This window comes from Gymnoscopelus braueri (genome assembly GCF_963280865.1).
Source record: "Gymnoscopelus braueri genome assembly, chromosome: 6".
NCBI classification, from domain to species: Eukaryota; Metazoa; Chordata; class Actinopteri; order Myctophiformes; family Myctophidae; genus Gymnoscopelus; species Gymnoscopelus braueri.
The window spans coordinates 10,004,324-10,031,823 of record NC_137607.1 but is presented as its reverse complement, the minus strand read 5'-3'; the positions used below and the strand labels follow the sequence as shown (position 1 = coordinate 10,031,823).

Genomic DNA, 27,500 nt, shown 5'->3' with positions numbered 1-27,500 from the left:
CATCGGTGGATCTGCTTTTGCGGTATGCGAACTTCCACGGGTCCAGCGAGGCAGGTAGCGTGGAGCAGATGTATTCCCTCACCATCTTCTCAAAGCATTTGCTGACTGTCGGGGTGAGAGCGACAGGTCTCCAGTCACTCAGGCATATCACCGTGGCCTTTTTGGGAATGGGCACAATGGTTGACATTTTGACACCTGCAGGGACCACAGCCTGGGAGAGGGAGAGGATGAAGATGTCAGGGAAAACACCTGCCAGCTGGTCTGCACATGCTTTAAGGACCCGGCCTGGTGCTGCTGGTGCTGCTGATGGCCCTGCTTGGCTGCCGCTGTTGGAGCTGGTCTCAAACCGGCCGTAGTAGGTGTTCAGTTCGTTGGGGAGGGAGGCGGGTGGATTCACATCGCTGTGCATCCGGCTATGTCGAGCGTCTATAATGAACACAATTGGCCTGTGTTCGGGGGAGGGTGACGTCACGTATTCTTATGGGCTAGGGTGGCAGCAGGGAGTGTTGGGCGTGAGGAGTAGGACGAAGGCTCTCCCGGCGGGGGCTCCTCATTGGCAGGTGAGTCAGTAGGATACAAAAGCAGTGACAACACGCACACATGTAAGTGGGGAGGAATCAATTGGCATAACGACTACATTGGGGGGAAAGAAGTGGTAATTAAAAAAAAAAAACAGATGCCAGCGTCCCCATATCCAATATCCAGGTACTTTACCCCCCCCCCGCCCCCAACACACACACACCCTGTTAACATATAGGCTAGGTTTCTGCTGTGTTTATTTAATTTTGTTTCATTTTATTTCATTTTTTACCAGTTGCTATTGGTAGTCATGGCTGCCAGTTCCCACATGACGTCGTGTGGGAGTCCTGACTGCTCCAGACCGTACTGAATAACTGCTAGCTTGCATAACGTCTTAAGACTAGGACTGAAGTCTAAGATGAACAGTTTATCAGGTGTGTTTAATCCTCCAAAGAGGATGACACGATCTCCCACCATGCAACAGCCCATACCAGACATTGGACCCGGTTCTTTCCCCTTGGGCTCAACCCTCTTCCAGGAGAAGGTCTCTGGATTGAAAATCCACAGATCACTGAAGGAATGGTGGTCTGAGTTGCAGCCGCCAAATATGTACAGCTCTCCATTGTAGGCAAACGCTGAATGACTCCTGCGTCCTTCTGGTAGAAGCTCTACAGAAGGCGTGCTCAGCCAGCAGTCGGTCTCTGTGTTAAACACTCTGATGTTGTTGTTGTATCCTCCATAGTCCGCCCGGACCCCAAATACAAACATCTTTGTACCAATGATGGTGGCAGAGTGACATTCTAAAGCAGGTAGCAGAGTGCCTCTTGTGTTAATCAAAGACCAGACCATGGTGGTGGTGTCCAACGTGTGGATGTCATTAGTGTAATCAGACAGCTGGTTGTATCCTCCATATACAAACATGACCTTCCCCACGACACAGGCTGAGTGTTCCTCCCTCCCCTCTGGAACGGTCCCAGAAACCCTGGGTTTGAACCATCTGTGGGTGTCGACATCAAATGTGTAAAGCACGTTGTCACACTCGGTTGCATAGAGGTTATTATACCCTCCCCAGACGTAGACGATATCTTCCATCAGCACAGCTGTGTGACCCAAATGCCCGGAGGGAACGTCAAGGTGACGTTTTCTTCTTTTTCTCACCGGGGTCAGCTTCCTCCAGTGCAAAGACACTGTGTTGAAAACGTGGACGTCCATCTGAGCCTTGTCGTCATCATAGGGCCCTCCAAAGGTGTATACCTCGTTCTCTACCGCTACAGCAGGACAACCGGTTGGTTGTTTTCCTCCATTCAGATGTACCGTCCAGCAGAACATGTCTCACACTGTAGAACAAATTGAAACTGCTAAACCTTGCTCTGAGAAACAACGGAGTCCTAATGTGTGTGTTATCGCTTATATTGGTTCAGTGGCACAAATGTCACGTAAAGGTTTGGCCAATCTGTAACAATCGGCCTTTTACTTTGAAAGGATAATTGTTAACTAAAGGAAAAACAACGGGATCGGTAGGTTTTCAACTGAATTACTTTATATAATTTAAGCCACAAAACAATAATTCACAAATCAAAGGGGAAATAAATATTACACTTTTGGTTTAAATAGACTTCTGTCCCTATATCTGTCCCTAACAAACAAAATAAATAAACAAACAGATAAACAAAACAATATTTCATCCAGAAACTCCTTCCCACCCAAATCACAGCTTCACCCGTAAACCATAAACAAAGTCACAACGTCAGTTATGTATTCAGAGCGCTGCACGGACGGTCGCTTACTCGCTTTGACAAACAATGATAAACAATCCCTCTGTAAAGTCCGGTGGCCTCTTGTAACCGTGGTCTCGAGAGTGTCTATTGTGTCTATAAGTTAATGTCTTCCGCAACGACGGTCCAAATAATAAAGTTGTAATCCAAAGAACAGAAAGCTTGGTTTTATCTCACCGTGGCGGCACCGTCAGAATCCGTCCGCTCCTCTGCGTTTCATTCATAAAACCAGCACTCGATTTCCCACGGCGTAGCAACAACACTGTCCGTTGTCCGCAGGGCTTGTCCGTTCTTAATTCTTGGCTGCAGCTTACTCCCGAGTTTAAACGTTACTTATGACTTAAACGCAGTAATACTGGCGCCTAGGAGATCTCCTCTCTCTTCCTCCTGTTGCTTCTGATACACAGGTTTGTTTGTTCTCCCCTCCCCCCTTGCCACACCCTCTATTTGTAAAGTCGGGTGGCACCAATGTTTCAATCACCCACAGCACCCAGACCCATTACCCCTCATGTGAATTGTAAATGTCCATATTTCTCATTGTTTCCAACATGTTGACCCGATGATGGTGGCAGAGTGACATTCTGAAGCTGGTGGCGGAGTAGCCTACCTCTGGTGTTAATTAAAGACCAGACCATCGTGGTGGTCTCCAACTTGTAGATACCATTAGTCCATCCAGTCACCTGGTAGTTTCCTTCATGTACATACATGTCCTTCCCCAAGACACAGGCTGAGTGATAGTACCTCCCCTCTGGAACAGTCCCAGAAACCCTTGATTTGAACCATCTGTGGGTGTCGACATCAAATATGTAAAGCACGCTGTCACACTCAATTGGATTCTGGTTGTATCCTCCCCAGAGTTAGACCATATCTTCCATCAGCACAGCTGTGTGGCCCTCATGCCCGGAGGGAACCTCAAGGTGTCGTTCTCTTCCGGTTGTCACCGGGGTCAGCTTCCTCCAGCGCAAAGACACTGTGTTGAAAACGTGGACATCCATCTGAGCCTTGATGTCGTCATAGAGCCCTCCAAAGGCGTACACCTTGTTCTCTACTGATACAGCAGGACAACGGCCTGGTTGTGTTCCTCCATTCAGATGTACCGTCCAGCAGAACATGTCTCACGCTGTAGATCAAACAAAATCTGTTACCTTGCTCTGAGAAACAATGGAGTCATAATGTTTGTGTGTTATGGCTTATATTGGTACAGTGGCACACATGTCATGCAAAGATTTGGCCAATCCACAAAGCCCATCAGTTGGGTTGGCCAATCAAAGATGACGATGACTGTAGATCCCCCTAATGTGGAAAATTGAATCCCCCCAATCGTTGCGTGATGATGTCTTCATGTAGGATATCCAACGGCAGACACACACACACACACACACACACACACACACACACACACACACACACACACACACACACACACACACACACACACACACACTCACACACACACACACTCACACTCACACTCACACACACACACACCCCAACACAAACTTGGGTGAATTAAAGACGTGCTGCGATGTCATTTCCCAGGCTCCTTTGTCATGACCGTGACGTCGGTGGATAAAGACGACCCTAAGACAGCCAACGGGATGCTCCGATACAAGATTCAATCCCAGAACCCAGAGAGCCCCTCCTCCAACATGTTCACCATCAACAACAAGACCGGTGACATCATCACCGTGGCCGCGGGCCTCGACCGAGAGGTGTGTGTGCGAGCGTGTGTGTGCGAGTGTGTGTGTGTGTGTGTGTGTGTGTGTGTGTGTGTGTGTGTGTGTGTGTGTGTGTGTGTGTGTGTGTGTGTGTGTGTGTGTGTGTGTGTGTGTGTGTGTGTGTGTGTGTGTGTGTGTGTGTGTGTGTGTATTCTGATTACAATTATTAACCCATTAAGACCGGGAACGCATTTGTGTGTGTCATTTTAAGATTTCTTTGGCTATTAAAAAATAGCAGATCTACAAGCTCATAGCGTGGCACTCTGTGCCGCCGCGATATGAGCTTGTAGATCTGCAAAAAAAAAATGTACTTGTGAAAATTGGCAAATATTTGCTTCTGGTGGTCCCTGAAACAAAATATTTTGAGACTGGGGGGAGGGGGGGGGGGGGCAAGAAAAATGTGAACCACTGATATATAGCAGCATACTTTTTTTTTTGTAAACTGTTAGGATGTTTTGGTTAAAAAGTATATATTTTCAAATATGTGCACACATTTTCAAGATTTTTCAAATAAATAGCAGATCTACAAGCTCGTAGCGCTATGAGCTTGTATATCTGCTATTTTTGAATAGCCAAAGAAATCTAAAAAATGACACACAGATGCTTTCCCGGTCTTAATGGGTTAATTAACTTGATTAAGTTGATGTTAGCCTATTATTCTGTACGGTATGTCAGTTATTTTCAAGCTAACTGATGTTGACCCCCAGTCGTCTAGCATCCACAGGTTATAATTGAACACTGAATAATGCACACATAATGCAAAGGAAGTGCCTCCGTATACACGCTGACTATCCAGTGATGCTGTGTTGTGTTTTGTTGCGTGTGTTTGCAGAAAGTGCCTCAGTACACGCTGATCATCCAGGCCACAGACATGGAGGGCAACCCAACGTACGGTCTGTCCAACACTGCCACCGCTGTCATCAAGATCACTGACGTCAATGACAACCCACCCGAATTCACCACCGATGCAGTAGGTTGACCCCTGCCCCCCCTCCCCCCCCCCCCCACACACACACACACACACACGCATAATATGCATGTCACTCAGTATGGGTATACTCTATATATTAAAGAGTACATATATATATAGAGAGAGAGAGAGAGAGAGAGAGAGAGAGAGAGAGAGAGAGAGAGAGAGAGAGAGAGAGAGAGAGAGAGAGAGAGAGAGAGAGAGAGAGAGAGAGAGAGAGAGAGAGAGAGAGAGAGAGAGAGAGAGAGAGAGAGAGAGAGAGAGAGAGAGAGAGAGAGAGAGAGAGAGAGAGACTCTGAGATGGCCGGTTTGAGATCAGCCCCAACCGCGGCAGCCAAGCGGGGCCATCAGCAGCACCAGCAGAGGAGAACCCTCTAACCATCTCGGAGAGAGAAGTGCGTACAGCCTTCGCACGGGTCAACATCCACAAGGCAGCCGGACCTGATGGGATTCCAGGCCGGGTCCTTAAGGCATGTGCAGACCAGCTGGCGGGTGTCTTCGCTGACATCTTTAACCTCTCCCTCTCCCAGGCTGTGGTCCCTGCAGGGTTCAAAATGTCAACCATTGTGCCCATTCCCAAAAAGGCCAAAGTGACATGCCTGAACGACTGGAGACCTGTCGCTCTCACCCCGATCGTCAGCAAGTGCTTCGAGAAACTGGTGAGGGAATACATCAGCTCCACGCTACCTGCCTCGCTGGATCCGTGGCAGTATGCATACCGCAAAAACAGATCCACCGACGACGCTATTGCCATGGCTCTCCACACCGTCCTCTCGCACATGGACAACAAGCTGCTGAAGGACAAATAGGACGTCGCATCCTCAGGCTGTATTACAACAGTTCTGTTGAAGGCATCCTAACAGGCTGTGTCACGGCCTGGTACGGGAACTGCACTGCCCGAGAAAAGATCAGCCTACAGCGAGTAGTGCGATCGGCAGAGCGGATAATGGGAATCGAGCTCCCAGCGCTCCAGGAACTGTACAAAAAGCGGTGCGTGGTCAAAGCCAAGCGCATCATCAAGGACAAGCACCACCCAAGTCACAGACTGTTCAAACCCCTACAACGACCGCGACCGGGCAAGGGGCTCTACCGCAGTATCAAGAGTTCCACCACCAGGTTCTGGTGTAGTTTTAATCCGGCTGCTGTCAGGATGCTGAATGAGGCATAAGCCTTGTTCAGCAGCCTGACAGCAGGCGGTGCAAAACCTTTCTGGCTCTTCCTGAACACACCTGTGGATTATACCAGGGACAATGACTTGGACTTAGCTCCCCCTCGGACACACCTGTGGACTACACCAGGTACAAATGACTTTTTTGCTGCACTCCCTCATGGAGCTACTTGCGGATTATACTAGGGTCAGTCCACCCTAGGTGGACACGCACTGACCTTTTGCACCTTAATCCCATGTATAACGCACTGACTTTTTTTTGTCTTTTTTATTGTGCTCTTTTTTTTCTCTAAGCACCTTAACGTCCATATGTATATCATGCACAGTATAAGTATAACATGCACAGTATACATACATTGCTGCTATGCTCAGGCACCTTAGTTTTTTATTATCTCAGGTACTTTGTAAATATGTAGATAACTTGTCTGGCCTTCTGTTGCTCTTGTTTTGATCTCCTTCCCACTTGCCCCCCACCCCTCTTCTTCTCCCCCCCCCCCCCCTCTTCTTTCTATGGAAATTAACGTTGCGATGGGAACGATGTACAAAAACGAATTTCACCCACTTCTTTACCTTGTAAACCTGTGATGTGACAATAAAACTGATTCTGATTCTGATTCTGATTCTATGGGTATTAATAAGTAACAGTGTCTCCACGATATATGGCGGCTGCCAATTAATAGCAGAGACATCACAATACTTTGCCAGCCTTTTTGCCTCCTTTTTTTTGGCATCCCAAGTTGTTGAAACCCTCCTATACAGTGGTTTTCAACCCTTTTCATGTCACGGTCCATTATTTATTCGGCATTTCAGCCACGGAACTACCGTTTGATCAGATTTAGACTCTCGGACCCCAAGACTTAGAATATGTTGTTGGATAAGATTGTGTCCACAATTCCATCCATGCTGTATTGATGTTGGTACCATAGGAGAGAAAACAGGCAAACGTTGATCAAAATAAAATAAAAATCTGCATTTTCCAATTATGTAGACTTGTAAATTAAGTAATGCAGATGTTTAACAATAATTGAACTCTTGAGAGTGTAAAATGAAACCAAATGGACCCGTAAGGGTTTAAGATCTATAAGGGTCCATTTGGTTACCAACTCTCCATCATTTAGCTGGGGACCACCTGGAACCCCCTCAGGGACCACTTGGTGGTCCCCGGACAACTGGTTGAGAACCACTGCCCTAACGACTAGCCTTTGCGTATGTCCTCAGCTGCCAAACATGAAAACAAAATGGTCTGCACCTACCGTACAGCCTGGCTCTGAGATGGTATGTGAGGAGGTCCTCCTCTAGGCTATAGGGTCAAAGGAGCAGGCTATCTCCAATACAGACACTTCTCTTGACTCTTTATCGACCACAGCCAAAAAGCCACATACAAAAGTATTGGCAGAAAAAATGTACTTAAAGTACCAAAAGTAGTAGTCATTATGCAGAATGTCCCATTTCAAGTTCTTAAATGTATACAAATCTTTAGAAAATAGCCGAAATATATATAGGGCTGAAGTGGTTAATGTATGTTTTGTAATAATAATAAACATTTTCAAAGTAACTAGTAACTAAAGTTTTCAAATAATTGTAGTGGAGTAAAAGCACAATATTTGGATCCGATATAGTGGAGTGGAAGCAAAAGTTTTGGATATTGGAATACTTGAAATACCTCAAAATTGTACTTAAGTTCAGTATTTAAGTAAATGTACTTAGTTACTTTCTACCACTGTCTGTGACTGAGCTTCCACTGTCGCTGAGCTTAAGAAGTAATTCAGCAGTCTGCACGCTTTGTGCTCAGGTTTACCTGTAGTAGTATGCACGCTTTGTGGGCAGGTTTACCCGGAGATAAGGGTAAAGCTGCTTCTTTTTTTCTCATGCCATTGTAGCTGTCTAAAAGGGGGTCAGTCCGTGTGTGTTTCCGGAGCTAATCTTGCAAACTGCTGGACCTATCGGTACAAAACTTGCATGCACACAGGCAGAAATCTCGGGCAGAAAATGGTCTGAACTATCTAAATAGTAGATCTAAAAGCTCACAACGGGTCGCGCGGCAACCTGCTGTTTTCACTACTTTAGCTTGACACTCTTGTAAGACAAAGTAGGGCATTAAGTGACACAAAAGTAGAACGTTGAATTAAGGAGACATGAGGTTTCTGCCCGACAGCGACAATATGTTACCGTTTGAAGCATTTAACGTTAAGGTTATAATGGGGGCAAACAATGGGGGCAACTCAGATCAGACTGAAATGTTGCCCAAATGAAGGGTTAAGTGTCTTGCTCAGGGACACTTCGACACACAGACCGAAGCCACACAGACCGACGCCGGGATGTGAAACCGGTGACCTTACAGTCACCAGACGGCCTCTATACTCGCTAAGCTACGGCCTCCCTCACCATGTCGTGGTCCGGTCTCTGGTCTCAAACGCTCTTGAATTCAGTCGTCCAAAGTGGACATTGCTGCTTTAAATTCATTCCTCCTTTCCTTTTGTTCCTTCCTTCTCTCTCTCCATCCCCCCCTCCTCACCGGTCAGTTTTTCGGCGAGGTGGAGGAGAACAAGGTGAACGTCATCGTGACCAACCTGACGGTGACGGACAAGGACCAGCCTCACACCTCGGCCTGGAACTCCAACTTCAGGATCATCTCAGGAGACCCGACTGGCCGCTTCGCCATCCCCACCGACCCCACCACCAACGAGGGTCTGGTCACCGTCGTCAAGGTAGGGCTGCTGACGTCACAAATAAACCAAAGACTGATATATATGTATATATATATATATATATATATATATATAGTTAGTTACGCGCCAGAGTACTGTGCAAAATATACCCAATCTACAAGCTCACAATGTGTTGCAATGTGACACGTTGTGACCTTGCAGGTCGGCTATTTTCGGCCCGGACACCATTGTATGGGGTGCACCTGCAAAACGTGAATGGCAATTAAAGTCGCAATCCTCAAGTTATTTGTCCTTTGTCTCCCTCTCCTGGTGGAGTGAGGCAATTGCAACATTATCCAATTTTACAATAAAGATGGTGGCTTATTTAGTGTCCAATCCGCTGCTTCAAAAACCTTTTTTGATTTTGTAGAATGTGTCCTACCCGGCACCATGGGAATACACTTACAGTAGGCCTACTCATTATTCAATAATAATGCAAATCTGTATACACTAACTAGTAACTGAAGTTTTCAAATAATTATAGCGTAATTATAGGAGTAAAAAGTACAATATTTGCCTGTTAGATGTAGTGGAGTAGAAGTATAACATGGAAACACTCAAGTAACCTAAATGTAGACCTACCTCAACATTGTACTTAAGAAAGTATCTGAGTGAATGCGCTGAAAATGTGCTGCCGCATCGACTGACTCTTGAACTCAAGTAGTCCTCGACTTTTCTTCAAGTCCAATATCACTCTGTCCTCATCCCAACTCCCTTTTTAAACAAGCTTATACTTTGATTTTTGGTCCCCTCTTTGTATCTGGCGTCATGCTCTTTATTTGACACTGTTCGATAAAAAAAAGAGAGAAAAAAAGAGATCAAACAGAGCGTTGAAGAAAAGCAAAGGTTTTGATAATTTTTTTAGATTAAAGCGCTACTTGACATTACGTTAGCATGCGCGTGCTAACGCCGGAATCAAGTGGAAATAATTGGGGGACTGTGCCAGCAGGCTCCGACACATGATCACAGCGACTCCTTGATTCAATCGGGTCATCTCATCTATCCAGGACTCTGAACTATAGTGCTGTGATGGGACGGGCTTATCGCTGCAGCATCAGCGTCCATCGCCGTCTTGGGGATTATTTTAGCGATAATGACCAGTTCGCTGTTCATTATCCCTTATGTATTGTGTGTGTGTATATATATATATTCGATTGAACGTTATCTTTAGATATCAGGTACTCAAGCTAAGAGATAATGAATACTAAAGTGAATGAACACATCAAAAATCCCCCCCAGGGTGTATTTTTTAAATTGGACTGTACGTCCTTCTGCCTTGTGTGCAAAGCCGCTGTAATGAGCAACTTAAAAGTTGCGTTACTCCAGAAGCCCTTGACCATAGTGCAGTGGTGGAAAAAGTACTCAAATGTTTTACTTAAGTAAAAGTATCAATACTGCAATGTAGAAGTACTCTGTTACAAGTAAAAGTCCGGAATTCAAAATTTACTTGAGTAAAAGTACAAAAGTATTGGCATCAAAATGTACTTAAAGTACCAAAAGTAAAAGTACTAAAATGTTTGAAAATAGCAGATCTACAAGCTACGACGTGTGAGCTTGTAGATCGGTTATTTTCAATTAGCCCTTTAAAATAGGGCTAAAGTGGTTAATGTATGTTTTATAATATAATAATTTATATCTGCAACGTAACTAGTAACTAAAGTTTTCAAATAATTGTAGTGGAGTAAAAGTACAATATTTGCCTCTGAAATGTAGTGGAGAAGAAGTAAAAGTACGGAAAATTGAAATACTCCAGTAAAGTAAAAGTACCTCAAAATTGTACAGTACTTGAGTAAATCTACTTAGTTACTTTACACCACTGATTGTTTGTAGGCTATATATTCAGTTGAACGTTATCTGTAGATATCAAGTACTCAAGCTAAGAGATAATGAATACTAATAAGTGGATAAACAGAAAATAAATCCCCCCAGTCTGTCTTTTTAAATTGGACTCTCCTTCCTCCTTGTGTGCAAAGCCGCTGTAATGAGCAACTTAAAAAGTTGCGTTACTCCAGAAGCCCTTGGCCATAGTGCGGGAGACAACTAGAGAGAGAGAGAGAGAGAGAGAGAGAGAGAGAGAGAGAGAGAGAGAGAGAGAGAGAGAGAGAGAGAGAGAGAGAGAGAGAGAGAGAGAGAGAGAGAGAGAGAGAGAGAGAGAGAGAGAGGAGAGAGAGAGAGAGAGAGAGAGAGAGAGAGAGAGAAATACAAATACAATGTGCTGATGTGGTGTAGGGGTAAAGTACTTGCCCAGAATAGGAGTTCAAATCAACAACAACACAATTGGCCATGTTTGGAGAAGGGAAGCCGGGGCAGGGAGCGTGATCTTTGTCGTAGATGCTGGAAAGTCCTCCCGGTGGGGGCTCCTCAAAGGCAGCAGTAGCCTTGGTAACCAAACGGTTCCTGAGCCATGTGGCCCCATAAGGTCAAGGAGGCTAAGTCCTGTTTCTGCAGTGTGAGGGTGGCTTGGACATTTAGATCCCGCGTATCTATTGAGACATGACCCTTGACACGATCTGAAGGTCATGATTCAATTGAGCTTTAAAGGATCTACACCATGAATTTAAAAAATATATTTGATATTTAATATCATATGGTGTATGTCCCTCAAACCTTTTTCAAAAGGTTTGAGCCTAAATCATCACTCAGATATACTCATCCCAAGTCAATTGTCTCTGGCTTATACAGCACTTTCAGCTGCAATACCAAAACGTCCTCTTGGGCAGGGGGGGGCTACTGAGCAATTCTGTCTGGCCAGCATCAATGCAATGGCAATGCAAGTGATGTCACTTGCATTGCCATTCTGAAATGGCCTGTTCAGACACGCCCATTCTGAAAATCTCTGAAATGAGAATGAATGACTGAATGTTAAAAACAAAACAAAAAATGGGGTACAAGAGACACTGGGGAGCCCAAAAAATACCCCTCCCCCCACAAAAAAAAATGAAATTCATGGTGTGGCCCCTTTAAGCTCAATCTCAGCACTTGGCGCAGGAGACCCGGGGTCACATCCGGGGTAGAAGAGGAAAGTTACATAGTGCAGCTTTTAAGTAAACAACAACAAAAAAAGCAACCCTGCGTTATGCATCACACAACCGTGGTATTGCGGTAAAACGGTTATTGTCCGAGTATCTCTGAGCCAGTGTTGATTTTGACAGGGAATTTAGTTTTAGTTTTAGTCATAGTCTTTTGAACACAATTCTGTTTAGTCATTTTTTAGTCAACTAAAATGTTACATTTTTAGTCTAGTTTCAGTCGACTAAATATAAGATTTTAGTAGACTAAATGTACATTTGATTTAGTCGACTAAAATACATTTTTGGCGGGCCGGGATGCCATCGAAATGGCAGATTTTCACTTAGCTGCATGCCGAAAATAGCAGAACTACAAGTTCATAGCAGATCTACTTGTAGATCAGCCATGTTCGATCTGTGACACCCGCGTGCACCCATGACTTAGGGTGCGTTCGGAAATATAGCACTGAGCGCACTGGCCAATACAAACTAATAGGCAAGTGCACTCCGGTGCGCTCCGTTGCGCTCCCGTGCGCAATTTCCGAACGCACCCTTAGTTCTACTGGATCTCTTCTTCACTAGTCTTAGTTCTACTGGATCTCTTCTTCACTAGTCTTAGTTCTACTGGATCTCTTCTCCACTAGTCTTAGTTCTACTGGATCTCTTCTCCACTAGTCTTAGTTCTACTGGATCTCTTCTTCACTAGTCTTAGTTCTACTGGATCTCTTCTTCACTAGTCTTAGTTCTACTGGATCTCTTCTTCACTAGTCTTAGTTCTACTGGATCTCTTCTTCACTAGTCTTAGTTCTACTGGATCTCTTCTTCACTAGTCTTAGTTCTACTGGATCTCTTCTCCACTAGTCTTAGTTCTACTGGATCTCTTCTCCACTAGTCTTAGTTCTACTGGATCTCGTCTGTCAGTATATTTAGTCATAGTTTAGTTTTTATTTAGTTTTAATTTCGTTTTTGTTTAGTTTTCGTCATTGAAATAAGGTAGTCGACGGAAAAAAATCGTCATAGTTTTAGTCGACGAAATCAACACTGCTCTGAAACCAACCTAACACGTTGTGTATCTCTCCCCTTTCTCTACCCCCCACCCCCACCCACAGCCCATCGACTTTGAGCCCAACCGGTCGTTCATGCTGACGGTGGTGACGGAGAACGAGGTCCCGCTGGCGCGGGGCATCCACCTGCCCCGCCAGTCCACCTCCACCGTGTCCATCCGCGTGCTGGACGTCAACGAGCCCCCCGAGTTCACCCAGAACCCCAAGCTCATCAAGCTGGAGGAGGGCCTGTTATCCCACTCGCTGCTCACCGCCTACACCGCCCAGGACCCCGACCGCTACATGAGACAGACCATACGGTACGTGTGTGTGCGTGTGCGCGTGCGTGTGCGTGTGCGTGTGCGTGTGCGTGTGCGCGTGTGTGTACATATATTTTTTAGACCAGTGGTTCCCAAACTGGGGGTCGGTCCCCAAATAATTTTCGGGGGTCCCCAGATGCTTAGCTTAATGTGCATCATTGTTTTCTCGCTCAAAAGTAAACAAACTAACACACAGTATAAGTGTATATTATGGATACCTGCACATTTCTAAAGTTACAATTGAATGACTTTTAAGACCTTCTTAACACGTTCCCTGCCATTGACGCAGATCTACATCATTTCAAATCCAACGCTTGACCGCCATTGACGCAGATCTACGTCAATTTTAAAAAAATCTTGTTTTTTGTGATTACGCTAGAGGGCGCCCTTCGCCAAACTATGAATGATTCCTTGACTGCGAGCGAAGGCTAGAACAAAGAAATGACGTCATCCCAAAGGAAGTCACTCCATTCCTTCCAATGTTATGAGATTTAGAAAAACACATCTAGCTCGGATTTCTTCTTTTTTTTTGTGAAAACGAGCCATATTCAACTAACAACAGAACGGACGATCGCGGTAATAGGTGGATAGACGAGACCCTCCCCCTCCCCAGACAGCTTTTGTTTACATCCGTGTACACATCGTGGCTCCCGTGGCGCTCCGTGGATCGTCAAAATAAGGTTAAAAAAAAGGCAGTGGCTGAAGAATGAATACCTGCCATTGAATGTGTTAATACCAAATTGGTAAATATATAACGTAAGAAAGAGGAAAACATTGTGAAAATTGGAAGTTCGCTTCACAATAGTTCGCTTCACAATAGTTATCTGTGGAACCGAGTCAAGCACTTGGAATTGTCTAGGCTTTTTACTTGTCAGGGTGGTGAGGGGGGGTCCCAGTTCAGATTATTTTGGAAAAGTCTGGGAACCCTCGGACCCTTAGACTGATGCTAGGTCCTTGGTTTACCTGTGATTAGTGAGTTTATTGAGGCATAATCTCTCAAGAACAGATTCTGCTCTGCGTTGGAATCTGTCGTGAAGGTTCGTCATAACATGTACGCACTGGGCTACAAGTGGGCGTGCCTTCAGATCAGGAAGCAGGCTGCGCTTTACCCAATCAAATGTAGTGGGCGGGATTCACGTGTCCGTCGATCCTTCCCCCTCGAAACAAACCCAAACTAATTTAACAATAGCGTCCGGAGCAGACAAAACCACGGAAAGATATTCACATTTTAACTTGCTCTTTCATCATAGAAACAAGTGGGCTTATAACCAAAACGATCCATGTTCTCTGGGAGAAGTGGTGTTAGTGTTCCGTGTAGAAATATTGTTAGTGGGAATGAAAACATAGTGGCACCACCGGAAGTGAAAGCTGAAGGCAGACCAAAACCCCGGTTTCTTTGCGCACGGGTGCTACGTTGTCATTGTCCCAGAGCCAAGATGAGATAGTACAAACAGCAGAGGGCGCTGTTTTTCATTCTCATCTTGGCTCTGGGTTCCCAGATTGATTGAGGCACTACACTGTCTGTCTACATTTGATGTATGTGTTTACCTTGCATAAGTCGCTGCGTAAGTCGCTCTTGGATAAGAGCATCTGGCTAAAGGCCTAAATTGTACGATTGTAAATTGTAAATTGTATCCTACTGACCCCCCTGGCGGTCCCTGGCGCCGCCTTGGAGGCCATATGGCCGCCACTTTGATCAATCGTACAAACCGAGGTACCATTCGTCCATCTTTCTGTCCTCATTTGGCCACAGTCAGCACCGTGTCCCTGCTCCCAATGTAATGCCATTAACATATAGAATGATTGCTTCACAGCCAACACTGTTTGGTGGCGTGGAGGGACTGGATCAGGGCGCTGTGCCCATGTGGTATATGCACCCCAGCTGGACGTTTTGTTTTTTAAGCGTCTCCCACCGCTGGTACATAGTCTTTATATCTATTTGATCTCTAGTTTGTCGAGTGTTCGCTGCTAACAAGCTCGGCAACTTGAACCCACATTGACATAAAGATGTCGGCTTTTGGAGATACACGACTCCATGGAGAACAAATTGGCAACCGCGCCAAGTCGTCGTCTTTGATCTGCATTGCTGTCCAATTAATCCACACGTCCGACTTTGAGTTCTCCTTTGTAGTTTTCGATTGATGTTTGTATTGACAGAAATGCATGCTACATGGCTATATATTTGTACATAATCTGTCAAAAGGGAGGGCGGGGGGGGTTGTAGTATAGACATACAGAAAAATATAATCCATAATAAATGCATTCGTACAGCAACGAACAACATCATGATGTGTTGCAAAAGGAACCTGTTAGAAATCAGTTAGTTAGAGTTGTAACAACTTCCTTTTACAGCACTCGTGTTGCCCTGACTGTGGACTTGTCTAGTACGTTAACATTGTATCGATACATTAATTATCTATTATATTCCTTTCTGTATGTCTCTATGCTACAGCCTTTCTCTTTTGGGTCTCGGGCCAAACATTTTGGGAGCTTGCTGTAGTAAACAGACTGTCCTACATCACAGGACTGGCATGGATTCTGAAATGTTGTGATTTTCACTTTTTTTAACCCATTCAATCCGGGAACGCATCTCTGTAATTTTTTGATTTCTTTGGCTATTCAAAAATAGCAGATCTACAAGCTCATAGCACGGCACTGAGTAGATCTGCTATTTTTGAAAAATAGTGAAAATGTGTGCAAATTTGATTGTTTTGCTTCTGGGGTGTCCCTGGAACAAAACATTTTAAAAATGTTTGCACAAATTGTCACGATAAAAAAAAAACTGGAGCTGTGACCGGGTTGCTTTTCAAAGCAGTGGCCATAGGTTTACTCTCCTCTCTAGAACACTGTTTCTCTAGAACGCTGTTTCTCTAGAACGCTGTTTCTCTAGAACACTGTTTCTCTAGAACACTGTTCCTCTAGAACACTGTTTCTCTAGAACGCTGTTTCTCTAGAACGCTGTTTCTCTAGAACACTGTTTCTCTAGAACACTGTTTCTCTAGAACACTGTTCCTCTAGAACACAGTTTCTCTAGAACGCTGTTTCTCTAGAACGCTGTTTCTCTAGAACACTGTTTCTCTAGAACACTGTTCCTCTAGAACACTGTTCCTCTAGAACACTGTTTCTCTAGAACACTGTTTCTCTAGAACACTGTTCTACTAGAACACTGTTCTACGAGAACACTGTTTCTCTAGAACACTGTTCCTCTAGAACACTGTTCCTCTAGAACACTGTTCTACTAGAACACTGTTTCTCTAGAACACTGTTTCTCTAGAACACTGTTCTACTAGAACACTGTTCCTCTAGAACACTGTTTCTCTAGAACACTGTTCCTCTAGAACACTGTTTCTCTAGAACACTGTTCCTCTAGAACACTGTTCTACTAGAACACTGTTTCTCTAGAACACTGTTTCTCTAGAACACTGTTCCTCTAGAACACTGTTCTACTAGAACACTGTTTCTCTAGAACACTGTTCCTCTAGAACACTGTTCTACTAGAACACTGTTTCTCTAGAACACTGTTCCTCTAGAACACTGTTTCTCTAGAACACTGTTCCTCTAGAACACTGTTCCTCTAGAACACTGTTTCTCTAGAACACTGTTTCCCAAACAGTGAGTCGTGACCCTGGTTTGGGTCGTGGACCAATTTGTATGGGTCGTGAGTGAATATTCCCCTTTTTCATTTCCTACATTTAAAATATATATATATAGTGTATATTATTTCAAAACATATAAAAAAGATTAAACAAAAAAACTCTTTCATTCAATTAAAAACAAATTCCTATATTTTTCAAAAGTATTTCATAAATAAAATAAAACATTTCTATAAAAAAATATAGTGAAAATAGCAGCTCTGCAAGCTCACACCGTGGCGTGAAGCGACACGTTGTGAGCTTGTAGATCTGCTATTTTCACTAGTTTGGGAACCACAGCTCTAGAACATAGAATGCACGTGTTTCCTTGCACTTATCATGCTCTCTGATTGGTGGTCACAGGTACTCCAGGCTGTACGACCCAGCCAATTGGCTGGAGATTGACCCTGTGAACGGACGGATCTCCACCATCGGCACCCTGGACCGAGAGTCGCCCTACGTCAAGCACAACATGTACAATGTCACCTTCATGGCCTCTGACAATGGTAAGGACAACCATAGACAGTAAAAAAAATATGGACGGTATACGCCCATAGACTCACAGACCGTAAATGAAGCCTATTTTTCAGCGATTTCAAATTCGCCATCTTTCTTGGAAATGAATGCTATTGGTTGGGGCCAGAGCGGGGGGTGGGGAATGAATGCTATTGGTTGTGTAGCTTGCCAATCAAAATCATCACAAGGTAGCCCCGCCCCTCCTACAGCATACCCTACTTTATCATCATTTTTGGGCGGTGAAACCGCCCCTATAAGTGAGGTTTGGAAAAATGTACAAATATCCTGCGCTGTGAAACCGCCCCTATAAGTGAGGTTTGGAAATGTGTACAATTATCCTGCACCGTGATTGGCCAATCACAATCTATTCAGGACTGTGATTGGCCAGTGTCACATGACACATGTGCATAGCCCTATATAAGAAACCATAACTTGAAAAAAAAACAAAATTGGTTTTTTTCAAGTTATGGTTTCGTCCATCATAAAGAGTGTTTCAATAAATGTATTTATCTTTTGTACATGATTGGTTGACTCCATTCAGTATTGTGATTAGCTAGCAAGACACCGCCCACTTCACACAAGGGTGTGATTTTTTTTTTTATAAATGGGACCATAATTTACCAAAACGCATGCCATGGTGATTGAAAGAAGACTTTAAACTATAGCGACTGGAAGCATATCGTATTTATGACAATGTTTATTAAGGTAACAACATCAAGTGTAAAGTTCGGCAAAAACCCATCCGCTTGAATGGAGCCTAATTGCTTCTGACACCAGCAGGGGTGAAACAGCAAGACTATACAGGCCATTCATATGAACTGTCACTTCCTATACAGCCCAAATTCACAACTCGGAAGCTATAGCTCCTTGAGGACCATGTCACCTTCATGGCCTCTGACAATAGTAAGGACAACATGTACAATGTCACCTTCACGGCCTCGTGACAACAGTAAGGACGGCGTGTACAATGTCACTGGTTTTGTCACAGCAGCGGCGCTATCGCTATAGGCCTTGGTTGCTAAACTAGGACTGACAGGCCCTCTCTCCGCCTTGTCGTGCCTGATTTGCCCGTTGTGAAAAGAGGTCAATTTGCACCTGGCACCATTTCCCTTTGGCAATGCTTGGACAATCCACTGAAGTGCCAACGGCAGGGTTTCTCTGAAACGTTGTAATGTCACATCTCATCTGCACCAAGAAGCATTACAGCAAACATTTTTCATGCTGACTGGTCAATCAGATGTTACAAAATGATAATAGGAGAGAATAGTGAAGTGGAACAGCTGTTGACTAGACCCCTCATGACAGTAGCAGCAGCCTGAGACGAGACCCCCTGCTGTGAAGTTAAACACTCCACAGCTCCAAATGCAATCGAAATGATTCTGAACAGATAATGTGCACGTTGACACAAAGGATATTTACTCTGGGATATTAAACACCGAGCCTATAGCTATCTTGTGAATCTGCTAATTTTGCCGAAAGCTTTCCGCAGAATATGGTTGAGCTGGGATTGAACCCATGACCTTGTGGTACAAAGGCAAGAGCTCTACTGGCTGAGCTAACCAGACACTGAAAAGACATTGTGTGTGAGTGAGCTTTATTGGTGACAGGAGGACAGCACTGGTACCAGCGTTGATTTTGACGACCAAAACTATGACGAAAAACTATGACTGTTGGCTACCTTTTTTCACTGACGAATGAAAAACTAAGCTATGACGACTAAAACTATGACTGAATATATTGACAACAAACAAAAACTAGACAAAACTGTTAGTGAGCGACTAGTGGAGAAGAGATCCAGTAGAACTAAGACAAGTCATCATGGGTGCGCGAGGGTGTCACAGACCAAAAATAGTTGATCTACAAGCTCACAACGTGTCGCAGTGCTCATAGTGATGCAATAGTGAGCTATTATCTTAGGGTGACCATATTCTTAGGGTGACCATATTCTGAATTCCCAAAAAGAGGACACCCAACGAACAACGCGTCGTGAGTGAATATTCCCCTTTTTCATTTCCTACATTTAAAAAATATATATAGTGTATATTATTTCAAAAGATATAAAAAAGATTAAACAAAAAAACTCTTTCATTCAATTAAAAACACATTCCTATATTTTTCAAAAGTATTTCATAAATAAAATAAAACATTTCTATAAAAAAAAATCAAAAAGCATTTAAGAAGGATAGTGAAAATAGTCATAGTTGTCGGAATCAACGGAATCAACACTGACTGGTACAGTATGTTTTCAATGTGCGTGCTGACACACAGTAAACCCTGACCTCCACTAATAACCACTTAATCCCTGTATATACTTTGTTTACCGGGGTCCCCCAGGGCTCTATACTGGGTCCGCTATACTAATTCCTCTAACCCAAAATCTCTTCAGTGAAAATAGACAATCTATACAAGCTTTAGCTAGAGCTGGTGGATCTGCCCATTTCGCCACTGAAGAATGCTTTCCCCCAGAATATAGGGTTCATGTGGTCATGGTGGAGCTGGATGCCTTTCAGTCTAACAGACACACGACGATAGAACAAACACCGCTACTGTCTGCTTCAATCCATGCTCTCATCATAAATGCCCTGTCAGGAATGTCATCCTCTGTCTTCCTTATTCTCCTCACACACAGCTCTCCCATTCATTCTGAACCCCACCACGCTTCCTGTTTTTCTGCATCTCGGGTCGATCCGCTTGTCTCTCCCAATTTACCCCCCCCCCAATGGCCCCCTCCCCGTTGCCCCAGATTGCATCCTCGAATTCTCTGCGGCCCTGACGAGAGAGAGAGAAGATTCTCTTGTCTTCCCAAAGTGGAAAATAGTTTGAGATGGAATGTCAAGACGATGGTGATGGCACCGGACAGAACCCCTCAACACACACGCGCACACACACACACACACACACACACACACACACACACACACACACACACACACACACACACACACACACACACACACACACACACACAGACACACACACACACACACACACACACACACCATCACACAGACACACTACTGTGCTTTTAACTTCCTCGATAACTGACAGGCTGGTTCAACGTGTACCCTGTTGTCCCTCTATCTAGCACACTCTCTCTCACAAACACGCACACACACACACGCACACACGCACGCACACACGCACGCACACACACACACACACACACACACACACACACACACACACACACACGCACACAGCTGTATAACCAACTATATATAAAGAACGTTACCATAGCCTATATTTTGTTTATTCGCTCATTATTCGCTGTTTATTCTTACGCACGCACGCACGCACGCACGCACGCACGCACGCACGCACGCACGCACGCACGCACACACACACACACACACACACACACACACACACACACACACACATACACACACACACACACACACACTATATATATATATACTGTATTTTACATGGCCTCTCAAAGGGATTGCACTGAGAACTGCAATACACTGTTTGTGCTCAAATGTAGGCGAAACACCCAGATGTCCGTTATGTATCTATGGAACGCAACCTGAATTAGTATAATTAGTAACACCTGTGAGGAAACGTTGCACTACTATTTATGTCTACATGGCTGCTGTGGAAAAAGGCCTATTGTTTGTCCCATCCAATACACTTTATTTATAGAGCACATTTAAAACAACAGTGTTGAACCAAAGTGCTGAACACTATATATATTCAAAAAAATATATAAAACAATACAAAATAAACAGGGAAAGACACATAGAGGGTGCAACACATAGACACATTGGTCCTCAATTATCAATGGAGTGTAAAAAACTGCGTATTTTTTGCCTTAATTCGCCCGTAGGCCAACGTCCAAGTGACATTTATCAAGCAATCCTATACAGCCAATCTTAGCGTACATTTGGTCGGAGCTTTGATAAATCTGACGGCTGAAACCGAGCGTCATTTAAATAGCAAGCCCTTACATTTTCTCGAAACGCCCCGATTTTACGACATGAATAACCGGAATACGTCCAAAAAAAGCACGGAGAATAGTTTCCTCATAGAGTTATAATCCCCCGCCCGCCTCACTGCCTGTCAAGTCACACACGTCTCACACACACACGTGAGCGCGCACACACACACACACACACACACACACACACACACACACACACACACACACACACACACACACACACGCACGCAACTACCTACACTTTATGTATTCCGTAACGGTACAATCTTTGTCAAGTAGGCTAGTAGCCTACATGAATGACAGATTATGACACCAATCACATCGCCATCAATGGAATACGTTTGTATATTAATTTATTTAACCCACACCGAGAAACAGTGCGCGTTCAAGTTACACTAAAATAAAGCAGTCATGTATTCCCCGTGAGACTCTGGGGGCTCAAGTGAGTCCCGGCTCAAGTGAGTCCCGGCCTTTGCCGCCACTTTATTGAGAGATAGCCTGGACGGGAGAGGCACTCATAATCTGAACGTTCATGGAGTGATTGCTTCCTAATCCTATTTCCTACGTCCTTCGAGCAGGCATAAGAGTCTTGACACAAAAATGGCCGACGGACTTCAAATTCCTGTAGGAGTTAGGATGTAGGAGATAGGATGTAGGAGATAGGATGTATGAGATAGGATAGATCAGAATAAGGACCTGAGACGAGTTCAACATTAGTGAACTTTGACCGGGCCGTCAACCAATAGGAAAGAAGTGCCGTGGGTTGACCCCCACTTGGCAGCCATTGCGCTTGTAGTTTTCCTTCAGTTAGACCCTCCAGAAAAATGCGATTATGCGATCGTAGAATTTACAGCATAATCAGCAAAATGGCGCATAATTATGCGGAGGTAACGTTTTTTCAAAAAGGCCGCATCGCATAATATGCGCATCACATCGCATATTTCCGCATATTTCGCAACTTTTCACATATTCCGCATTTTCCGCAACTTTACGCATATCGCATATTGCATATTGCCGCATATTTCACAACTTTCCGCATATTTCGCAACTTCCCGCAATTTCACCGCATAAAATTGCAGAAAAAATAAACATATTTAATCGCATAATCAAGAGTTTTAGCCCGCATAATCAAGGATTTTTGCCCGCGTTTTTTCTGGAGGGTCTATTCAGTGAGCCAACCACTCCAACGTGAGTTAAATAAACCACAACTGGCACTGCTCACATCACAGCCCCACCAGACAACATGGGGTTAGTTGACGAGTTTGACGTCTCGGGCACGCGTTGCTATAACGACGAGTGACGGCTGTCACCGTGTGACTCAACGCGTGTCGTGTGTGTCTGCTTGTCAAGGTGAAGAAGCCTGTATAGTTTCTAGAGAGAAAGACTGCACGAGAAGTCTAGCGCTTTTTTATAAATCAACTATTTATAGCTGTAGATGGGCAAACAAATAAATATTGAGAGACTGCATGAGCTCTTAAGGGGCTAAAAAAATCTATGTTGTTTACAAACGAGGCGCGAGAGAGACACGCATGGCGTGTGAGCGCCATGTCTGTCTGGGTTCCTGAGGAAGAGGAGCGGCTTGGCCCTGATTTTTAACCCATTCAATCCGGGAAGGAACGCACCTGTGTCATTTTAGATTTGAGCTATTCAAAAATAGCAGATCCACAAGCTCATAGCGCGGCACCGAGTGCCGCGCTATGACCTTGTCGATCTGCTATTTTTGAAGAAATCTTGAACATTTGTGCAAATCTTTGAATATATACATATATTTATTTTTTTAAAGAGTTTTTTTTTTACTCATCTTTGCTTCGGGGGGGTGGTCACATACATATAATTCTGGGTGGTCCTTGACATGAAAAAGTTTGAGCACCACTGATATACCAACGCTAGTTTGTTCAGAAAACCCCTCGGTGCCGCGCTATGAGCTTGTAAAGATCTGGTATTTTTGAACGGCCCCAAAGACATCTAAAAATGACACACAGACGCGTTCCCGGTCTGAATGGGTTAATGTATGTTGTTTGGTTGGTTGTCTTGTCTTGTCTATCGATCTACAGCTGCTATAGTTTAAAACTTTAACAGTCGCTACGAGCAGCACGTCAGTTTGTTTCTGTCAGTTGCGACTGCGAGTAGTTTTGAGTGATGTGTATCTATAGTCCACGACCAACGAGGGGTCTGAGCAAAAATTAAGGACCCCCATCTGAAAATATGTTATGCAAACAAGATTTGTGTTAATGTTTCCAATTTTTCCCATTTTCTTCAAGATTTTTTTGAAAATAGCAGATCTACTTTTGCGATGCGATGTGCTTGTAGATCAGCTATTTTCAAATAGCCGATGTGTAGGTTTTAAAGTGCTCATGTGGCCTATACGGTATAGTCGCTTCTTTTGGGCATATGGGCAAACCTGGTTGCTTATTTCTCTCGCAGATCTGGCAACACTGCACACGGACACAGGCAGGAGAAACGCAGGCACTCAAACCTCGCCCTCTGGCAGCTTGCTTGTAAACTATTCATGCATTTTAGGCATTACGCCATGTAATTGCAGACTCTGTCATAAATGTTACATGTACAAGTTGCTAGTTGAAGAAAGTTTGCTATAAAAAAAAAGTCACCACGTCTATATTGCAGGGCAGCACCCGTGGAAAGCAAAGTAGCTGCTGCAAAATGACACTAGCAATGTTTACAATGTTAATGAATGAGCATAGATATACAGTATATGATATAGTTAGTTATAGTTGTAGTTGATGTTTTAAAGCGAACATTATAACTCCGATCTGTGCTCCTGGGGGGTCCCTGGAACAACATGGTGATATGGGGGTCCACGGCCAAACACATATCATTTTGAGGGTCCTCGACATGGAAAATTTGGAACACCACTGATACATGCTGTTAGGATTTAGAAAAACTAATTAGATTATGTATTTGGCCAATTTGGCAAATGTTCCCTTTAAAAATATATATTCAAAGATTTGCGCACATATTCAAGATTTTTCTAAAAATAGCAGATCTACAAGCTCACAGCGCGGCACTCGGTGCCGCGCTGTGTGCTTGTAGATCTGCTATTTTTGAATAGCCAAAGACATCTAAGTGGGTCCCATTCACACTCTTTCACAATTCGCTCTTGGCCAGACACGACGTTTTCAGTCACGAGACTTTAACCTTGGCTTTAACCCATTGTGTACCAGGTAACCCTCCGGCCAGCGGGACGGGCACCGTGCAGATGTACCTGCTGGACATCAACGACAACGCTCCCAGGGTCTTCCCTCAGGAGGTGGAGATCTGCGAGAAGCCGGACCCCAACGGCATCAACATCACGGCCACCGACCTCGACCTGACCCCGAACACCGGACCCTTCGCCTTCGAGCTGGCCAACAGGCCCGCCGGCGTGAGGCGCAACTGGACGCTGACCCGCCTCAGTGGTCAGTGCCTGGCGTTTTTCAATTATTTTTTTACTTTCTGTGCCCAAGGCCAGTGGTGTAAAGTAAGTACATTTACTCCAAATACTGTACTTAAAGGTAGGGTAAGTGATATTTTTGGGTTAAAACAAAAAGTATTTTTTTTAAAGGTTAAAGCACTATATTCTGATAGTAATCATTGCTACAGAGTGTTTGTTCAGTAACAGGAGTCTCCCCATCTCTCCAGCTCTTTAATAAACAGAAAATGCATTTTCTGGTAGGTGTCAAAATCTCAGCCAATCAGGAGAAAGTACCAATTTTTAAGCTTCATTTTTATAGCGTTCCAGTTCCAATTTTGCCTGCTCATTTCTTAGTGTCATCACTTCCAATTTCACTTGTTTAATCTGTATCCTGATTGATTTCTCTATCCTTATTGGATAAAATTGGAAATGAAACTGAAACTGAAACGAAAATGCTTTTTCTGTTTAATAAAGAGCTGGAGAGACATGGAGACTCCTTATATGGACAGGACACTCTATAGTAACGAGCACTATCAGAACATAGACCCATTTTGCAATTATTTGAATAATTGCAAATCACTTACCCTACCTTTAAGTAAAAGAAAAAAAACAGTATTTTTATTTTAGTAGTATTCTTTTATTTTTAGAGTATTTCAAATGTGTAGTACTTTTACTTCTACTCCACCACATCTCAGAGGCAAATATCATACTTTTACTCCACTACAATTATTTGAAAAACTTTAGTTCAATAAGTCACCCCATGGATTTCTTTTTTAGTTTTTGTCACATTCCTAAGCCAATAATTTGATGCCCGGCAGCGGTTCCGGTTGGAGACACAAAGAGTCTCCTTTGTGTCTGTGAACCGCTGCCTACTGGTCCTTTAAGTCAGCCTGGTTCCAAACCTGAGTGGACTGCCTCTTGCGCTGGTGTTGAAATGTGAGCCTAGGATAGCTTCGATACAAAAAGTACCGTCCAATGAGAGTCGGGGGTGGGGGTGGGTCTAACGACAAGCCAATCAGCAAATATCTGCTAAAACAAGCTGTGCGATGACGTCAGATGTAGGCGGATCCGTGGATCTCTTGTGATTGGTTTAGGGAAATTTGAATTCCCTCCCCCTTGTAATCGCCGACACTGCAGCCAATTTCAGACTGAAGCTCCACGCAGCTTCAGGCTGATAATCAGGCTACCTTTAAGTACATTTTGATGCCTATGCTGTTACTTGTAACAGAGTACTTCTACATTGCAGTATTGATACTTTTACTTAAGTAAAACATTTGAGTACTTTTTCCACCACTGTTGAAAACAAACAAAAACGACAGAGTTTGCACAAAAAAACTAATTTCACCCACTTCTTGACTCTGAGTAAACCATGTGATGTGACAATAATAAAGATGATTGTGATCGTGTGTAGGTGAGTACGCCCAGGTGCGTCTGAGGACGGGCTTCCTGGAGAGCGGCCTCTACGAGATCCCCGTCATCATCACCGACTCTGGCAACCTGCCCATGAGCAACACGTCTCTGCTGAGGGTCAAGGTATCTATCTGTCTGTCTGTCTGTCTGTCTGTCTGTCTGTCTGTCTGTCTGTCTGTCTGTCTGTCTGTCTGTCTGTCTGTCTGTCTGTCTGTCTGTCTGTCTATCTATCTATTTATCTAATCCAGTGTTTTCAGCCCTTTTCATGTCAAGGTCCATTATTTATTGGGCATTTGAGCCACGGAACCACCGTTTGATGAGATTTAGACTCTCAGACCAAAGACTTAGAATATTTTGTTAGTGTTGGATTGGATTAGATTGTGTCCACAAGTCCATCCATACTGTATTAATGTTGGTTCAAGGAGAGATAACAGGCAAACGTTGATCAACATAACAATTCTTTAATTAAGTAATGCAGATGTTTAACAATAATTTAAGTCTTGAGAGTGTAAAATGACATTTTACATTCTCAAGAGTTAAAGATCTATGAGGGTCCATTTGGTTACCAACACTTCCATCATTTAGCTGGGGACTACCTGGAAGCCCCTCAGGACCACTGGTGGTCCCGAACCACTGATCTAATGTATCTAATGTAATCTAATGTATGTAATGTAATCTAATGTATGTAATGTATCTAATATATCTAATGTAATCTAATGTATGTAATGTAATCTAAGGTGTGTCAGTGTGACAGCCATGGAGGCTGTGTGGACATGGAGCGCATCATCGCAGCTGGTCTGGGGACCGGAGCCATCATCGCCATCCTCATCTGTATCATCATACTGCTGGGTAGGTCTGCACACAATGTATTCATGTCCACACACAGGGGAAAGCATACAGGCCTGGAGGTCCACCCGTTACTATTCCGACAGCGGACGGACACACCGCTGGAAGGCCGGCGGGTCTATTTCCTCTCTTCCCGGTTGCAGGAATTGCAAATGCATCCACTGCATCTACTACTGTACATTGACCATGGTAGTTACAATGGGGCAGTTTAACATCATGCCCAGGACCTAACCCTAACCCTAACCCACACACACACACACACACACACACACACACACACACACACACACACACACACACACACACACACACACACACATACACACACACACACACACACACACACACACACACACACACACACACACACACACACAAACGTGCACGGATATGCACGCACACACGTATGCACGCACACACACACGCGCATGTGCACACACACCCACACACACACACGCACATGCACGCGCATGCGCACACGCATATGCACTGCGTGCATGCTTGCGTGTGAG

The 27,500-nt window shown here is 44.1% G+C and overlaps 2 protein-coding genes across 2 annotated transcripts in view; one reads left to right on the top strand and one right to left on the bottom strand.

Moving 5' to 3' along the window:
- LOC308087770 (cadherin-2-like) overlaps positions 1–27,500 on the top strand; it is a 70,143-nt gene that overhangs the window by 25,150 nt on the left and 17,493 nt on the right. The window contains 8 exon segments of the mRNA XM_080431927.1: positions 3,834–4,006; positions 4,845–4,982; positions 8,673–8,858; positions 12,976–13,229; positions 17,225–17,367; positions 24,503–24,736; positions 26,144–26,265; positions 26,880–26,991. Of these exon segments, the coding sequence (XP_080288053.1) occupies positions 3,834–4,006; positions 4,845–4,982; positions 8,673–8,858; positions 12,976–13,229; positions 17,225–17,367; positions 24,503–24,736; positions 26,144–26,265; positions 26,880–26,991 (1,362 nt within the window).
- LOC308086337 (kelch domain-containing protein 3-like) lies at positions 808–1,848 on the bottom strand (the record flags this gene model as incomplete). Its single annotated transcript, XM_080429858.1, has 1 exon — positions 808–1,848. The coding sequence occupies one exon, from the start codon at positions 1,846–1,848 to the stop codon at positions 808–810; it is 1,041 nt and encodes a 346-aa protein (XP_080285984.1).